Below are 19,650 nucleotides of genomic sequence, written 5' to 3'. Positions count from 1 at the left end.
TGTATATCATCTTGACTAAAAATATGACCTACATAGTCATTCCCTTTCTGAATTTAGTGTGTTCCTTATTGATGTTAGCTAGATGTTCAGCTCTGCCAGAAGACATTCCTCTCATTCAGCAGTTTACATCTGTCACTCCTCTTTGTGTTGCAGAGTAAGACACTGAAAAGTGCTGTTGTAGTCTGCATATTCATCATTTACTACTTTACTAAACTAACAGTTCCTTGTGTTACAGATGGCAGATTAGTTTTGATGAAAAACAGCGCTGGGAAAATCCCCTCATGGGTTGGTCCTCTACTGCTGATCCTCTCTCAAATACAGAAGTGAGTGGAGATGGTTCACTTTACAACAGCAACCTTGGCCTTCTGTTTTTTTAGTGTGACTTGATTTTAAAGAAATTCAAAATTTTTCTAATTTTTCTTGGAGTAACTACTGCTTCTGTGCGAGACACCCATTGCTGTGTGCTGAGTTTGTAACAGTGATAGTGTCTGGCATGGAGGCGTACATCCCTTACTTTTTTTCTTGACCCAAATCTTTCAAACTTTTCCTTTTTTAATATGTAGCCTTTTTCTCATCCTGTGTATGACAAATGTGGCCCACTAAAGGTACTTCAGCCTTCCATCACCTGAATCTCATGTTCTTCATTTTTCTACCTAAAGTCATACCAAGTCTGTCCTCCAACTAGCCAAAACTCCTTCATTGATAAAAAATTGTAAAAATCTTTCACTATACAACTCCTCTCATGACTTACAGCATCAAGTCAAAAACATTTCCAATAATTTTGCTTCTTCATCTTTCTCTCCTTTATTTCAAGTTGATGGGACCACTACCATCTCATCTATTTCTAAAGTTGAACTACTTTCAGACTCTACCTGGGGTGATTTAGGGCTTTCCTCCCTCTCTTCCACCCTCTGACTATTTCATGCTACTCATTAACATACTTTGCAGTGTTACTTTCCATGCCCTTGCTGACCTAAACTCTTGAAGGCTTATGGATTTGTTAGGGTCCTTCATATTTCTTTGAAACTGTGCCTTCATGCTTGCACCTTGCCTTGTTAAACTAAGTGTTTCTCAACATCAATCTTTCCTTCTTGCTGGAAGTTTGCCTACTTTCAGCATGTTCCTAAAAAGATGTGACCATTCTAATCCCTCAAACTTCTGTTCTTTTGCTTTAATTTCATGCATATTTAAAGTTTTAATCTATACTCACTGGGAAGATTCATAGATTTTTATAATTTCACAGCCTTTTATCTCAGGGGTTTTGAACCTTTTTCACGTTAAGAACCCAAGGAGTTATAAGACCATATACACGAACTGCCAGTAATCTGACATCAAACAGAAAATTAATTTAGTGACTGGCAGTAACTCAATATGCATTGGTATACTGTAAAAAATATTATTAGATCAGCCATCTAAGTACCCCTGGAAATCTTGTGAACCCCTTGGGGTTTGCAAACCCCAGGTTGAGAACCCTTGTTTTATCTGATCACCAATATGCTCTGCTAGTGATCTGGGTTTTCTTTACTGAGTTTTGGTCTTCTTCTTTTAGGGATTTTGGTGAAACATTTGTTGTGGCCTTAGACATATTTAAAACTCAAAAGCTCAAAAGCTCTTGATAGAGTCTGGCACAAAGTTTTGATTTCCAAACTATCCTCTTAAAGGCTTGTAACTTTCTATTGGTAACTTCATCTCAAGTTTCCTCTGACTGTTCTATTACTGCATTGAGGAAAGGATTAAAGGGTTAAATAATCCTCAAATTAAGTCATCACAAGGGAGTGCCCTCCAATGAAGTAATTTGTCCTGCTGTTAGGCAACAAAGGCCATATAGCTGCTAGAATGTCATTAGTGGGGTTCGAATCGATGTCCCGCAATCTACCACCATCGTGGCAGAATGCGGCGCCTTAATCCGTGTGACCACTAAGGACATGCATTGAGGAAAGATGGGAGTGTTAGCTAGATTTAGTCATCCCCTCTTCTTGAAATCCTGGAGGCTTCTTTTATAGCTATCAACTTTCTTGTTTGAGAACCAAGACTATTTTGAAACAAACATTATATTTCTTCGAGATCAGGTGTGTTCAACATGGAAATCCTATTCAATATCCTGCTCAACTTTGTTTTACAGCAATCCATCTCTCAGCGTATTATTTTCTTGTATCAAAGAAGTGTAATCTCTCTCTCTTTAGGTGAGTTTTTCATCAAGGGAGGATGCCATTGCCTTTTGTGAAAAGCATGGATGGAACTGGATTACAGAGAATCCTCCAGTCAAGCCACCACGTGTCAAGAGTTATGGAGCAAACTTTTCCTGGAATAGGAGGACTCGACGCTCAACAAAATAGACAAGGAAAATTAATTTGATTCTTAAATGTACATCAGCAGTTCTGGTAAACATTTGGAATGAAGATTTACTATTTGGAAGATGCACATTTCATGAAAAGACAATTAGGGTATGTTGACTGCACCAGTGTTGATCAATATTACCTACTATTGTTATTAGTTCCAACCATTCTGGTCCATATAAGTTATATTACTATAGTAAATAATTTGATTCTGAAAGCAAAAGTATGAATAACAAAAATTTGCTCGTATACTATAATATCTTATCAGGAAAAGTAAGAACATTTATAACAAAATATTACATTAAGTATACCTGTGAGAGAAGAATGAGAAGAAAGAGTCCTTACAGAATGAATGATTCAAAATTGAATTGGGATTCTGTTACATCACTGATGGACTTGGTATTTGTATATTTTTTTTTTATGTAAATAAAATAGGAATAGGTAAAAGTAGCTTGTTTGTGTTATTTGTATTGACCTGTGATGATTGTAAGGTGATTGAAAGAAATTTTGTCTGTGACCTTTTAAGGTGCTTCCACACATGTTGACTTTTAAAGTCCACCAGCCTGGGTAAACTCTGCATTCCTCAGAGTGCACACAGGTGTTGATGTTCAATCCGTGTGTCTGTGGAGTGTCCCTACTCACCTCTTGCTTCCATCCCCTCATTACACCACACCATTTATTTCTCTCTCTCTCTCTCTCTCTCTCTCTCTCTCTCTCTCTCTCTCTCTCTCTCCAGAAGGTACAGTCTTGGTCCTGCTCATCTCTATTCCTGGCACTAACCTCTAGTGTTCTTGTCCTTGCTTTAACTAACAATCTATTCCCCCAGGTATCGCCTACATGCCAGTGAAGTGCCTCTGATTTCTCTTGCCTCCTCTACCATTTAAGTGTGGACTTGCTCTCCATTCCTGACTCATCTGGCCTTGTCTTTCTCTTTTATTTTCTTCACCATCTTGCCATCATTGTAATTTTTCCTGCATGTTCTTCCTTTATTCCACTGTTTCATTTCTTATAAGATGAGTTTATCTGTATATCAATTATCTTTTTAACTTGCCTCTCCTCACTGAATCCCTCTATCTTCCATAGAAATTTAAGTTTTCCTTTCACTACCCTTTCCCTGAATGAACTCTGCTCCATCTCACCTCTGATTGCATCTACTGGCACTACTGTTTGGGACCCTTAAACTTCACCTGTCTAATGTTCTGTGATGTTTCTAGCTTCTTGAGACTTCCTCACTGTAACAAGTGATTTCCGACCCATACAAACATGAATTGGTACTGGCATTTCTTATCATAAGCTTCTACCTATTTCATACTTCTTATCTGATCTATTTCCTCCATTCCTGCCTGTCATCCTCATGGATGAATTTTGGGTGGAATTTTGACAGGTCGTCCTTCATTTTTGCCACATCTCCACAGTTTGGTCCATAGCGAGACTGAATGTATGAGTGCAGGCCCAGCAGGCGTCCACACTGACTGGCGAGTCGGGTCAGGTGGCGGTATCGGCAAGGTTGCACTCTCCAACTTATATAGGCTATCACGTTTAGGATGGGGAAGTCTTGAATAGAAAGCACTCCTAATTTTTACATCAGCAGTAATGTGGAACAAAAAATGATATTGGAAATGATTTTCAAAATACACCAATTTATATAGAAATAGGGAGAGAAAGGAGAAAGACAAATGGTACGGAGGTGGAGCAATATTGAAGGTGAAAGAAAGCAGGCACGTGATCTATGGAGTGGGGAAGCTCGGGCCCCGGTGAGGCCAGCAGGACCACACCTAAAGATTCCATGGCTACACCTAAACAGTCAGTTTAGACTAGGTTTGCTATACATCCTGATCTTCGTGGACATGTCCACAATTCACTTGTCAAAATCTGCGTCTGAGGGGGATTTTTAAAGTTCTTAAAATAACAGGAATTTTAGTTTCCATTAATAAATGTTAAAAAAAAGTAATATTTCTATAGATTGAAATGGTGGGAGATCGAAAGGGGGGGAGAACTTACTTTGTTTATGCTCTCACTGTAGATGACTTTAGTTAACATTTAGATTATTGTTTGCTTCTTTGTGGTCTAGTGACTTTGTTACTGCAGCAAAGGTAAATTGAATTTTTTTCTTTTTTATTAGTTTACATGTTTTCCCAATTATATCAGATTGGTGAAAATGTCCGTAATTTTGATAGTTAATATATGACATAGGTGTGTATATTCATCTACTATTTGAAGTACAATTACCTCTAAAGTAAGACTAGACAAGCAAATGTATGAAATTCATAAGGTGTGAAAGGAGAATAACCAATATACACGAATAAATCGTAAATAGATTGCGCGACAGTAAACTTATAAATATCGATATTTTAAACGCGGTTATGATTAAAGAAAACTTAAGGAGTTTGAATACCTAACCTTTGATACAAGTAAATATTTTCCAACACTAAAAAGAATCAAAACAAACCCGTCTCGACTCCCACAGCCACACGTGGACCCGTGACCTTGAGCTGTACCATGTGCCGCATGTACTACCTCTCGGTGGCAATGTTGTTGCCGCAACACAAGACAGATGCACTCGTGATAACCCACATGCACAACACCGAGAATAAGAAAAGTGAGAACTGGACTTGGTATTTTATTTTGTTGTTAACCCGCCAGGTAAATGATAAAACAAACACATTCTGAAAGGGAGTTGCTCCCAAAATGTGCCGAGTGCTGCTTCAGGACAAACAACAGGTCCAGGAGGCCATAACCTTGCCCACCACTGGCACGAAAACTGAACAAGTGGAGAACACATTGACACGGAACACCAAAGTGTTGCTGAGTGGAAAGGTAAGTGCAGTATTGCTTTATGAAGCAGTGTCCACGCTAGGGCAGGGCTTGTTGCGCGCCATTCCCCAATTCATGTGGGGAATGGAGGTTGGGTGGCTTGGGGGTTGAGCGTTCACACTGTGGGTTGTGAAGCACAGTATTGGCGACTCTGCCTCCTAGCCAGATATATCTCGGCCGCGTGTCATGACCCCTCACTCGCCCAAGAATGGTCATTGTGAGGGGCGTGAGGCACATGGTGTGGACGCCGCTCTAGCTTAATGGCACTTTGCAATGGAAATTGTGATAGTGGAATGTGTGAAGCCATCAGGTGAATAGCACTTTTCACTATTATGTTTTGAATACTAATTTCCAATGAGAAGTGTAATTTTCTTAACCATTCCTGCAAAGGGTAATACAATAACGACAGTAGACTATGGATATGTGAAATGAATTTTAGGTTGAATTGACTCTTACTGATATTATTCGTATTGTGCAGACAATAATCATGTATTGTCAGTCTGCACTCTAGATACAGATAGTGAAACTTTTGTAAGACATAGTAATTAATCACATTATGTATATGTACTACATACATGTACATATAGGTTTTACATATCCAGTACATGATTAAATATTGATTTTTTGATCAGCTTGCAGTTTTACATAACCATGGAGTCTAAAGTGATGTATGTTTTCTGGTGAGAAATGTTTTATATATATATATATATATATATATATATATATATATATATATATATATATATATATATATATATTTTTTTTTTTTTTTTTTTTATGTAATAGGGGAACTGACCAAGAGCAACAAAAAATAAGGCCCACCTAATTGCCAGTTCCCTTACAGGTCAATAGAGTCAGCTGAAAGAAAGGGACAAATGTCTTGAAACCTCCCTCTTGAAAGAAATCAAGTCGTAAGAAGATGGAAATACAGAAGCAGGTAGGAAATTCCAGAATTTATCAGAGAATTGATTGATAATGTATATGATTTTTGTTACGAATGAATATTTTTCAAGTCATGACTTTTTTCAACTCTAACTTATGCCTTCCTCGTATCCCTAACAATCTTGGGGGGATCTGTGGGAAATTGGGGTTTTTGGGTGGGAAAACATTAAATTGAGCAATGTGTGTTGCCAAAAGAAGTTGAAAATCAACAAAATAACAAAAAATCTCTGAAAATACTTTGTTGGTGGTGGCGCTGGCAGCAAGCAGTGCTTTGTTATTGCTAAGCAGTGTTGCCAATGATTCACTAGGTTTCTGGCTGTATCCAATACATTAAATGAAAACCCCAAAAGCTAACTAACCAAACCCAACATTATAACCTTGCTAGGGGGAGGGGGGGGCTGTGCCCTCCTAGATGCCCTCAGGGGTTACTAAATAAATCCTAACATTAAAACCTTTTAGCCAGCGGGGCTGCTACCCACAACCTTGCCTCAAGTTACAAACCAAACCCAACATTTCTAGAAGATCTTGTAATGTTTTCTGTGGACAATTTATAGTTTCTCCCAACCAATAATTTTTTGATATGCATTAAGTCGAAGTTATAATGTTGAGTTTGGTTAGTAACTCTTAGGGGATAGCCTTTGCAATGGACCCAAATCCAGGGGTAGTGAATTGTTGGCAGCGCTGCTCAACATTAATAGCAAGGTTTGCTGTCATCACAGCCAACCGCATTTATGTGATTTTGTTGATTACTGATATCTTTTTGCAATGCACATTACTCAATTTAATGTCCCCCTCACCCAAAAACTCAGATTTCCCACAGATCCCCCAAGATAGTTGAGAATGGGAGGTAGGCATAAGTGAGAACTGAAAAATTCGAACTTAACTTGAAGAATATACATTTGTGATGGAAATGGCATATACCATCAATCAATTCACTAGATTTCTCACCAGAAAAACAAAAGTCACATCAGAGATTCCATGGTTGGATGAAACTGCAAATTGACCATATTTTTTTCTTAATGCCAACTCTGATAGTGTGTGTATTTATTGTAATTATATTTTAACAAAAGCATTGACATACATCTAAAAATAGAGTAAGAAAAATAAAATCTATCAGAGCTCTTGTAAAGAATTACCAACTTTATTCTTTGGTTAAGGTGAATCTCATCCTGTGTGTTATCTTTGATATCTAACAATTCTATTGGTCATTTTCAATTGTTGTTTGAGAAGTACAATTGGTAGAGAAAGGTGGCAGGGAAATGCAGTCGAACAATGGCTGCAGTATATTTATATAAAAGTACAAGTTCAAATAAACAAAGATAATGATAATGAAACTCTTCCAGGAGTTCCTCTTGTCCAACCTCCAAGACTGCACAGGACTGTGGAGATAAGCGAGCAGTGTGACTCATGGCCGGGGTACAGAGGGAGGTGAGGCTGCTCCAGGTCAAGCATCAGGTCCCAGGGTGAGGGACAATGGTGGGGAATGCCTTTGGGAAGGATTCCAGAACACTCCATGACAGTTCCAGCTGGAGGGTAGTGTGTTCTCAAAGGTAGGACGAGGTTTCAGTCATTTTAGTCTATTTACTGCATAAGTAAGCATATACCATAAACTAGTAGGATAACACTGGGTAACGTGCTGACAATTGTTCCATCTATAGTAACAGTGATATAAAGCTGGGTCAACTATCCTGTCTTATTCTGCTAGCTAATGGTAAATGCTTATTTCTCTTTTGAGAACTGATTCTGTAGCATTATAAAATGCAATTAGAATGATTTATGAAGATTTTCCAGGAATGTTCAAGTAGAAAGCATTGAAATGTTAGATGAATGACCAATAGAAGAATAGTCTAAGATCATGAGTGTGAGAAGATGCAAGCCTAGCTATGTGTAGAGTGGGTGAAAGGTTGTGAGGAGTGGGAAAGGAATGGAGGGAAGGGGATGGATGGAAAGGAGAGCAAGAGCTTGAACAGGTGTGAGAGACCAAAGATGAGTCCATTTAAGTTCAGTAGTGTTGACTAGGGTAATTTGGACCAGGTTTTGACAAACTTTGATACTGTTCCCACATTTATTAATATAAACTTACAAACATTTTCTGTAAATATAAGCAAGTTATTACCTTTAAATCACTAAAAAAAAAAAAAAAAAAAAAAAAAAAAATCATTCATAGCAGATTCTTCAGCTTTGAAGTAATAAGTGTGATTCACAGTTATAAAAAAAATGGGGTAATGTGAACCCCCCCACCGGTGTAAACTGAACCACCCATGGGGTAATTTGAACCACCCTTTATAAAAAAAAAAAAAAAAAAAAAAAAAATATATATATATATATATATATATATATATATATATATATATATATATATATATATATATATATATATATATATAAACATGGATATAATTCCTCAAAAAAATTAAATGTTTTATATATTTCATAAACATTGAGCCTTTCACATTCAAAATAACAAAATCAATGGCAAGAAACAGTGTAGAACAAAAAATTGTTACTCATAGACTACATAGCCCACTCATTTACTTGGCCACTTTAGCCAATGTTTTGGTGTAACACTTGAAGTTATTGTATTCAGTAAGGAGATTATTCCGAATGTGAAAGGTACTGGAGTTAATCCAAAACCCCATTTAGCCATTATTGTTAAGCACTGAGCTAACTCCACTTCACATTCCTGAGGGAGGTTGTGAGGATGACCAACAAGAAGACACTCTAGGCTAGTGTCTTCATTTACAGTTTCAGAGAGGGTGTTCTTATTGTGTGCCAAGTATCTTAAAAGGGTTGCTTTACTGACTTTGTACACTTTAGCAGCCTTGTTTATTGAGTGTGATTTCCTTAGCAGCCTTGTTTATTGAGTGTGATTTCCTGTTCACTGCTCTCATGGCATCTCTGAGTCTATCACATCTTTCTGGATCCTCAGCAGTCTTTCTTTTGTAAGTTCTAGCCATTGTTATTGATTATTTTCATCCTAAAAAGAAGGGAAAAAAAAATCATCACTGTGTGTAGCTATTCTGTACCTAGTTTTTTCTCAGCTGATCCTTTATAAGGTCCCTATGAAGTGATACATAAGCATATAATAAGCAGATTATATGCATGTATATTACTAATGGGCACTCCTAGCAGACGAAAGAGGATCAGCTGAGTAAAAAACAGGGTATAGGCTCAGGGTGTCAAAAGACTGGTCACGTTAATTTTCCTTCCCATTCTGCAGGCTAGCGAGCAACAGGGAGCTGATTTTTTGTATAAAAATACTGCTCATTGGTTTCCACATTCATTTTTCTATAGATTATTAAGCTTGCTATCGCTCGCTAGCCTGTAGAGAGAGTGTGAGCGGACAATTCCTAGCTTTTTTATGTCCTTTATAGGCTTATAATCTTCATTAAAAATTTCCCTAAATTACCCTAATTATCCTAATAATTATTATTGGGTATATAATGAGTCTAAGCAATCCCCTTTATAAGCCAAAGATGGCACAGGGCAAAATATTAATGCTTATTCTCAAAATATAAAGAATTGCACACTAAAAACTACCGGTTCGATTTCCCCCTGCCGCATTTTCCTTACCGGGATAAATTAAACCAAAAAGTGAGCATTAATTGTGAGAAAACGAAGCTAAATAAAGTATTGCTGATGAAATCATGTTAAAGTAGAGGTAAAACACTCTATAATCATCAATTTGGAAGAGAATAGTTGGCCGCATCTGACCGCCACAACAAAGTTTGCCAAAACAGCTGATTTGGTAAACAAACTTTGCCGCCCTTTTTTTTTTTTTTTTGGCTACGATTCCGTGCTTTCAGTCATATAATTGTAATTTCTTTCCTGTATCGATTTTTTTTTTATCAAACCTGCACAAGAAATGTGAAAATAGTTACTTTCTGTCGTGAAATGCTCAAAACTTCAAAAATAAATTTATATATGAATAATTTATTGTAAATATGAACGAGGCGGTCCGAATTGTACCGGTTCGTTGGACGGTCCGATTTCCCCCGGTCGACACTAGTTTTATGTATTATTGTTTTATAAGAGACATTTTCCCCCTTTTTAGTGTGTACATGGAAGAAAAAAAACCAGTGACCTAAGCCACCTCTCTGCCCCAGGTTGCTGGATGGACTGAGTCACCAGGCATCCTTAAGCCACAGCAGGACTCCTCCCAATATCCTGACAGTCTCCCAATGCTGATTACAAAGCTCCTGAATTGTCATAGGTAGCCAGTGCCAACAGACATGGCCATGACAATCTCACTATAGTAGAATGACCAACAGACTGTCCTGCTCTCTGCCAACATTGCTCCCTCCATTGTTACCTATTTTCAAATATGTCCAACTATTTGCACCTTAATTATCCCTAACCATTCTGTTCACACTACATGCTCCTCTCATATTGACAACAATTTGTGCAATCACTTCAGTGCCATATCATTCTTTCATTCTTTCTTCACCAATATCCACCACTTCACACTTGCTTCATTCCTCATTACTCTCTTCATCTTCTGATAGTTATGTCAATCTTCTTATATCTAGATGTCAAGGAATCCCATCAACATGTTAGGAGAGTGCACATTTATCACTGCACTTTTCTTCCACTATAGTTACATACATACATACTTTGCTTCACTTGTACCTCTTCTCCACTCTTGGTAATGGCAGTACCTTGAAATACAGCTGTCTGTCTTGGCCTTACTTTTACTCTTCATAGGTTATATATCATTGCCATCAAAGGCAGTAGTCCTTCCACAACTTTCTGCCTTGGCTCCAAGATGTCCTTGCTGATTCACCTTTCTATCTCCCTTTCAAATTTCTATTTCTCCTTCACTCCTCCCTTCAGTGAATACTTATAGCATCTTGTTGATTAGATGCTAGTGGCACTAGCACATGACAGTGTCCTGAGGAGGGACTGAGATTGAGGTATGGAAATATAAATGGGATTAGCACATGGCAGTGGTCTGAGGAAGGAAAGGGTGTTCATAGACCCTTAAAACCTGTTTTAGATGCATGATGACAGGCTTCCACAGAGGAAATTAGAGGAAATTAGTGGTGTGACAAACAGAACCAGAAACTATTGGTTGTGTGACAAGGAGATTCCATGCCATCCCAACTAACACACAAGAGGTGGCAGCATTGTCGTCCTATACTAGTGGAGACTTCCATAGTGTTGTGGGAGACATTTCTGAACTCAGTCAAGCTGGAAATTCAGCAGTGGGTTTGGTCAACCATACCTGCTTGGCGAGTAGCATAATTTTTTCAATTTAATTGTTTTTTTGTTTTTCAGTGGGTGATGATAAATACTTTTGATGTCAAGTTATTGATTTTTGTGTTGCTGTGTTTCATGTGTTCAGACTTATATTTCTGACAAATGTGTATGCTTGTCTTTTTCTTGCTTTGCTTTCTTCTTGATTCTTGTTTAGTTAGTGAATTATTGCATCATATATTCTTATCTCATGCAAAAGATGATAATCAAAATACAATATATCCTTCAATTTAGGAGTATTTCACCACCACCAGTCTCAATCCACAGACCCAGCAGTCACTGTCTCTCTGCACTGGGGCCATCAGCTTAGGCCAGTGTTGGGCTCTGCCCCTGGTAACACTGGTTTGAGGTCATGCCAGGCACCTCAAGAGACCATAGAAGTTGCTGCTGCTCAGGTGTGATGTTTGTGTCCAAGTACCCGATATATTCCTAAAGTCCGTGAAATAGTGCTTCTCAGGCCTCACAATATCTCATCAAATCTTTGACGGTCAGTTCCTATTTTTTATATATTCCTATTTTATATATATATATATTTTGTTATATTTTAGTTCCTATTTTATATTTTAGTCTTCATAAGATTAGTTCCTATTTTATATTTTAGTCTTCACAATTCCTATTTTATATTTTAGTCTTCACAATCTATCATATATTTTAGTTCCTATTTTATATTTTAGTCTTCACAATCTATCAATCATAGATTTTAGTCTTCATATGATTGTGAAATAGTGTTTGTTGGTTTGTTTTTGTCATTATTGCAACATCTCGTCTTTCAGTGCTTAATTTACTCTCATCTTGCAGAGGAGCTCTTGGCAGGAGGATACACAACCCTTGAGTAGAGGACTACACCATCTTGCAGAGCTCTTGGTAGGAGGATACACAACCCTCGAGTCAGAAGGTATCTTGCTATCATGGCCCTCACCCTGATTGTAGGTGGCAGGAGCTAGGCGGAGCTGGGCAGCCCTCAGCTCACCCTGAAGTAGGTGGCAGGAGAAAGAAAGTGTGGATGGCTTTCCTTTCCTGTCGCTGTAACATTATTCTGCTTATAAATTTGTTCCCTCCTCCTATCCGCCCCCCTATCCCTCATCCCCTCCCTCATTATGTCAGTCTCTTAGATCTCTCTACTTAATTCTTTTTTCCTTCCCTCCCTTGTTATCAGTTCTAGATCCCTCTTTTTTCCCAGGTATGGGATTCTTTCCCAGATGGGCCTTATAATATTCCAGCAAGAAAATTTATTAAAAAAAAAAAAAGTAAAAGTGGGAGTCCTCTGAACTCTTATAACATGGAAGCTTGTTTACCACAAACTAGTGGCTAAAACCAAGTCTGACATTTTGTTACTCTACAGGTGTTGTGCATGGATAGGAGAGGAAACCTTGTCCAAGGCCAACTGAAGACCTCCATGGACACTGCTGCTGCTGCTGCTTGATCTTGGTCAGGATTTCTTCTGATGCAGGCCTTTTTGTCCACAGCTCCTGTAGGGAAAAAGATAAAGACCAGCAAATTGCAGACCAGACATCTAGGATGCCACATTCTCTTCAAGAACTTTTTCACAGCTTCCTTCATCCTTTGCACTTGTCTCCACAGTCCTAGCAACAACCGTTACCTTATTGTTCTCACTGCTAAATTCTACACTTAGAAGACTCTTCCATACCCATCTACAACATCCAGACTTCTGAGCTCATCTGCCAATTCACTCTTGACTAACACCTACTGCTGCATTCATGCTTCTCATTCTGGCAGCCAGTTCCTCCAAATCGCTTAACTCCTTTTCACTCTACCCAGTCTGCTTTCACTCTTTAGCTAATGTGTTTCAATATCCCCTAGTGCATATCTAACCATTGTGTGTGCATTATGCTAACTAATTTTGCACTCAGTCCATCAAAACCATTAAGCATATCTATTCATTTCCTTACCTAGTATACCTATATGTGCATATATATATCCAAAACAACCACCCTCACTCCAGCATACTCTGTCTTGGAAATACCAAACTTCCTGCTGTTCTCGGTCACTCGCTACTATCATGTACACCACAGTTACCAGCAATCTTTCATACTTACTATGCTCACTTATGTACTCTACCTCAACAGCTAAAATATCCTCTCATGGCACTGTTTCTTATATCTAGTTTTATACTCTTAATTAAAATTCCTTTCCTTTCTATACACAAAAGCTACTCAACCTCCTACTCTGTCCTGTACTTTCTGATCATCACATAGTCACTACCGTCCACTATCATCCCTCAGGCGTCTCACAGTCATTCCTGTGTCGAAATGCCACTTACCGAGTTCCTTTGTTCACATTCTCAAATTTTCCAATGTCCCATTCTCTCACATTCACACCCAATCTTCATACATCCTCTTACCCAGTACTTGCCTCCTCTTCTGCTTACATTCACACACCCTCTTCCTAGTTTCTCTTTCATTCTGGTGTCACCGCTGCTGCTGCTGCCTTGATCTTGAAGCTACAGGTGGCTTGGGAGGACTCCTGGACAAGGCTTATGGATCAGCTACTCTGTAGAAGAAAAACAAGTTATATAATATTTCAATATTAATTGTTCTACATATGTCATGCCTCTGCACACTCTTTCACATGCTCTATCATAATTTCTAAACAGTCCCAGCAGTACTTTACCATCCATTATTCCTTCTACCTGTCTTCCTTTTTTTCATTCCTATTATGCCTCAATTCTGTAACAATCACTTGCAACTTTTGTTTCTCTCTCCTAACTCGCTCCAGCACCAAATGAGGTTCTCTTCCTCTCCCATGTATCATATTTTGCTGCTCAACTAAGACCATCAGTATTTCCTTGCATTAATCATACCACCTTCCATACATTGTGGCATCTTTGTCTTTGTACCATTCATTCCAGAGTATTCTTTCATTCCATCTCCTAATCATTCAGTTCTACAGACTACCATTTTAATCTTCCTTTGTCTCACGTCAGTTTCCACTCTACCTCCTCTTATCACAACCCATTCATGCTCATTTTGATTGCTCCCAGCCATTCTCATCCCCCACACAACTTAAAATGCATTCTTGCCTGTCATTTTCATGCACTTCATTTGCTTCCATTTGCACTCCATAGATAGACCTTTCTTCTTACTTTTATTTACTTTCTTTGGTCTCCAGTGTCACTCATCCTAATCTCACCCCAAACACCTCTTCTATACCATCCAGAACCCATCCTCTGCATGCCCAACACGCCGCTTAACTTGCCCTTTTTCTTCCACTACCTGTATGTTCCTCTTGCATTGTGTTGGTCTCTGCAGGACACCCATAAATGCCACATTCTTGTCTTGAGGTTCTGACTACACCATCCACCACATTCTTCAGTCTTCTCTACAACATGGTCCAGGTTGACCCAAAGCATACTTCTGCCTGCTTCTGCTTCCACCATTAAGTAGTCTCCCTGCAACATTTTATTGATAGTTATTGATGGTTTATTTCATCATCCACTGTAAATAAAGATTTCCCTTTATTCTTTACTTTTAATATCCCAAAACCTTGCATTTCAAGAGTTCATTTATTAACTAATTCCTAGTCAAAGGACATGTGAAAGTTACTATACAAAACGTAGGCTAATTAACCAAGCAAGTTTCTCAAAGCCTTGAATGAAGCCGTTTTACTCTGAAGATTGAAGCACTTAACTGTCACGTACCACAATTCGTCTAATATATATATATATATATATATATATATATATATATATATATATATATATATATATATATATATATATATATATATATATATATATATATATATATATATATATATATATATATATATATATATATATATATATATATATATATATATATATATATATATATATATATATATATATATTACAGTTTTCTAATCAAAGTAGTTTACCAAACCACGCAAAGCTACGAATAGAGGCAGAGAGAAAGGGGAGGGCTGGAGTATGGAAGAGTTGCCTGTCTATTTTACTAAGGTGTTAAAATTGATACAAATATATCTATGGAGACGTGACAAGGCAGCTCACTGGGAATTCCCACTCTGCCAATGCCCAATCATTCTTCCGTCTGGGAATAAAACCACTATAATGATAACAATGGGAATCTTACTAACGGACCACAATGAAACGTCGGCAAACCACATACGCACTCACAGGTGAGTGTGTTGCGTTTCGTGTGAGCGTGCGTGCGAGCCTGCGTGTACGTGCGTGCGAAGCGTGTGAGCCTGCGTGTGCTTGTGGTTGCGTTGCAAGTGAGCCTGAGTGTGCGTGTGGTTGCGTTGCGTGTGAGCCTGCGTGTGCGTGGTTGCGTTGCGTGTGAGCCTGCGTGTGCGTGGTTGCGTTGCGTGTGAGCCTGCGTGCGCTTGTGGTTGCGATGCGTGTGAGCCTGCGTGTGCGTGTGGTTGCGCTGTGTGTGAGCCTGCGTGTGCGTGTGGTTGCGCTGCGTGTGAGCCTGCGTGTGCGTGTGGTTGCGCTGCGTGTGCGTGTGAGCCTTCGTGTGCGTGTGGTTCCGCTGCGTGTGAGCCTGCGTGTGGTTGCGCTGCGTGAGCCTGGGTGTGCGTGTGGTTGCGCTGCGTGTGAGCCTGCGTGGGCGTATGTAGTTGCGTTGTGTGAGCGTGCGTGTGCGTGTGGTTGCGTTGCGTGTGTGATTACCCGACGTGTGTGTGAGTGCGTTGCGTGTGAGCGTTGCGTGAGAGATTACTGGACGAGTTCACTATATCCACTCTTCATTGGACATATCTCTTCCAAGCTTGTACAGACCCATCATTTCTTTCCATCCTACTTACCAATCAGATGGCTAAGTACCCCACCAACCAATTCACTACCGATCCTTTGTTAGCGATGTCACCCTCAGGTTCCCGATCATTTCCTCCTAGACATATTTTTAACAATCAGCATGACTAGAGGAACAAGGAACAACCAGCATGACTAGTAATTAGTAACAAGGAACAATCACCATGGCTTAATTATGTAGTAACAAGGAACAACCAGCATGATTAATACTACCAAGTAACAGGGAACAGCCAGCTTGACTAATAAGTAGTAACAAGGAATAACCAGCTTGATTAATACGTAGTAACAAGGAATAACCAGCTTGACTATTAAGACTTCGTAGCAACAAGGAACAACCAACTTAACTAATGAAATATTAAGACCAAGATACTTCATCGATTCTTTATACCAAATACACTAATTAGGACTTCACTCACTAACAACCATCACCCATGAAACCTAAACACAAACTCTAATCACTGCAGCCTTGGAGAACATTCCTGATGAAAGATATCCATTTTAAACACTCTAAAGGCCCCTCACCTTGGCAGACCATGAGAAAGGCACCTCTGATATCACGGGATTCACCACAGAACCACCGAACGACGGGATCACGGCCACCCCCACGTCAGCCTGCCATCGCTCACTCACGGCTACCTCAATCTGTCCATTTACCGCACATCCTGAAACAAAACCCATTATTACACTGCTTAGTACAGCGAAGTAAACAAGTTGTAAAGGAATGAAACGCATGGAACATTTTACTGTAGAGCTTTACATCTAAGCATAAATGTCAACTATCTTATCTTACTTATCATGAATAGTTAATTTTAATGTCACTTATAACAAAAAATTCTACACGAACACCACTTTCAATAACACCCACATCAATGAAAGGTCTTCTCTTTATATGTCCACACAAGAGAACACGTAAAGGAGGCTCACTTATGACTTCACAACCTCAACAACTGTATCATTAATGAAATTACACGCTCTATCAAAACACAGCTAATGAAATCTTGAATACCATCACGCTTCACAACACGAAAAGAGAACTTACCTGGGCAGAGGACGAAGGTGAAAAGACCTCAAGGATCTAGTCATCCCTGGAACTAACCTGCTATAAGGTTCAGTGGCTTGCCAGCTGAAGGCTGCGACTGAAGCACCGAGACACCAAAACTAACCACCACCTGCACTACCACACGATACCATGATACCATACATTGCATCCAGCTGCGCCATGGACACAAAGCCACATCGTGCCACATATCACACCAACCACACTACATCTTCGTTACACACGGCTACGCGACATACGGCCAGAGTGATGCTACATGACGCGGGGGGCGCAGCGCAGAGGAGACTACAGCGGGCACTGATCCAGGACACTGATGCTCTCAGTAGCAATCCGTGGCTACCACAGATCACCCTGGCTATCCGCACTCTCGCCCACACTAGCAACCGACCCTGCCCACAGGCGAACCTCTCCATCCGTACTGCGAGCTGATACAGGCACTCCTGTTGGCTGTAATTATCCTGTCACCAATAACAGGGTGGCGCGATGTGTGACTCATCTACACAACTAGACTCGGGTCACTCATCCAAATCCTGCATCAGCCTAGGAACACTCCCTCTCCATATGATTTCTGTAGATTCCCTCTCATGCTGACATCGCTGTTTATGGTAGGGTGGACTACCGAAGGATGCCACATTCTTCTTCCCTCACTACAAGTGCATCATACATTCTGTCACTCTCCTCCTTATCCTCCGCTGCATGAATGCTAGGCGTGCTCAGTGTATCCATACAGCACCATGACCACTTTCGTCTTTCTCCTCCGAGGTGTCGCCGCCACAGACTCCTGTTTTGCAGACACACTGTTGTAACAGCTCGGCTTTGACTGGGTTACAGATCGCTGTAAAGGCAGGGGAGATGTCTCACTAGTTCACCTGCAGACTGTGTGATCGTCCTAACGTATAGTCTCCACCACCGCCACTACTGCCTGGAGGGTTCCTCAGTGACAGACAAGCTGTCCCCAAATGATGCCAGCGAATATGCCCTAAATGATACTTTTAAATATTCTGACGTCATGATATACTCGTATACTGCCTTGTGCTACTGTTAAGAGCTGACAGCAGCCTGTGAAACTGACAGAGGTTAACTCTTCCATCCCATGCAAGGACAATACCTAAACACTATTTCTACACACAACACTTACCTGTTTGGGTCCACTGTTTGGGTCTGCTCCTGGCGTTTCTTGATTTTACTCTTGCTTGCGTAGTGCTCCTTTATTCTGAAAACTGTTACATTCCTGCCGTGGAAAGATTCCGTCAGTACAAGTTGTACACTTCACCATTAGGCTCAGCTGACGCTGCCGTTCTGGGAAACCCTTTAGACCTCAATGCAAATATTGTTTATACCAATGATTACAGTCATATAGTTTTTCTACCTTCAGATTCTGTGAATCTTTCAACACATCTTAGAATGATTTACCCTTACGAATGAGATATAAAATAAGCTTATGCAGGGAACAACTTGACGCACTTAACACCTCTCAACACCTCACGTCTGACTGTTGCCGCGCACGTGCACCACGCAGGGCACGTGACAAGCAGCGCCCACTATCCACGGCCTCGCGCACCTTGTCGTGCCGGGCAAGTGTAACGTCAATTATGTTTTGCTTTGTGACAACCTCCTCTCACCCAGTGTATGTATTGACATTCATACAGACCTAACATTGAGAGAGAGAGAGAGAGAGAGAGAGAGAGAGAGAGAGAGAGAGAGAGAGAGAGAGAGAGAGAGAGATTAATGAATATCTCGTGAACCTTATCATGTTTTTGGTTGATTTGGAAGGTAATTTGATTGCTTGTACCTTTCAATTTTTAGTTTGAAATATCCTTGATCTTGGCTTATTTCATATAAATTCTAGAACTACGAAATTGCTAAGATTTAAAGGAGTATTTAATCCTGATCCTATTCATTATCTTTAATACCTCCTCACTGTGCTGGGCTATACTGTATATCCATCTGGAATGGGTCATACTCTACATCTGTATCTTCTAAACACTTGCTGAATTTGTTACTGAACAGTCAGCAACAGTTTTAATGCCCGGTGGTTACAAAGCTATTCATGCCGTAACACACAATCTGCTGAAAGAATGGGCAATGTACTAGTATGCAGTTTGGTAGACATGGAGGAACATAATATGAAATGCAGTATAGGTCAGTTGTCAACCTGATAACAGTGTGTGTATAGATCACGTATTGGCTAATCAGGGTGTAGTCTGGTTCCTAACTTTTCACGGCTCGGCGTTTAACGTGACATAAACTATGGATTATCTCAACTGGTGACCGTACTTATAACTTTCGAGGCAAGGAACACTCTCTTTTCACTCGTGAGTCTGTTCAGTTAAAGCATACATTCTCTCTCTCTCTCTCTCTCTCTCTCTCTCTCTCTCTCTCTCTCTCTCTCTCTCATACACACACACACACACACACACACGCACACACACACACACGGTGGAAAATCCGACACAAAAATGACACACGCT

The 19,650-nt window shown here is 39.8% G+C and overlaps 1 protein-coding gene and 2 long non-coding RNA genes across 4 annotated transcripts; 2 read left to right on the top strand and 1 right to left on the bottom strand.

The window, feature by feature from the left end:
* Positions 1 to 235: 235 nt before the first annotated feature.
* On the top strand, positions 236 to 2,786 carry LOC123519982 (NADH dehydrogenase [ubiquinone] iron-sulfur protein 4, mitochondrial-like; the record flags this gene model as incomplete). Its single annotated transcript, XM_045281745.1, is given in 2 exon segments — positions 236 to 323; positions 2,184 to 2,786. Coding segments are annotated over 2 exon segments (241 nt in total), but the record flags the coding sequence as incomplete, so codon positions are not given.
* Positions 2,787 to 6,096: 3,310 nt separating this feature from the next.
* LOC123519984 lies at positions 6,097 to 14,826 on the top strand. The gene is made up of 4 exons (XR_006679144.1): positions 6,097 to 7,642; positions 11,616 to 11,835; positions 12,147 to 12,243; positions 12,691 to 14,826. It is a non-coding gene; the product is annotated as an uncharacterized LOC123519984 (long non-coding RNA).
* LOC123519983 lies at positions 12,679 to 18,643 on the bottom strand. 2 transcript variants are annotated; one of them, XR_006679143.1, is made up of 5 exons: positions 18,318 to 18,643; positions 16,645 to 16,784; positions 14,582 to 14,757; positions 13,711 to 13,859; positions 12,679 to 12,817 (listed from the first exon to the last, which is right to left on the bottom strand). It is a non-coding gene; the product is annotated as an uncharacterized LOC123519983 (long non-coding RNA). The 2 variants fall into 2 exon arrangements; XR_006679142.1 differs by lacking the exon at positions 12,679 to 12,817 and having other exon boundaries at positions 13,725 to 13,859; positions 18,318 to 18,410; positions 18,593 to 18,607.
* Positions 18,644 to 19,650: the final 1,007 nt, after the last annotated feature.

Source organism: Portunus trituberculatus, chromosome 46 (genome assembly GCF_017591435.1).
Source record: "Portunus trituberculatus isolate SZX2019 chromosome 46, ASM1759143v1, whole genome shotgun sequence".
Lineage (NCBI taxonomy): Eukaryota > Metazoa > Arthropoda > Malacostraca > Decapoda > Portunidae > Portunus > Portunus trituberculatus.
The sequence above is the reverse complement of the archived record's forward strand: the minus strand, read 5'-3'. Positions and strand labels throughout refer to the sequence as shown.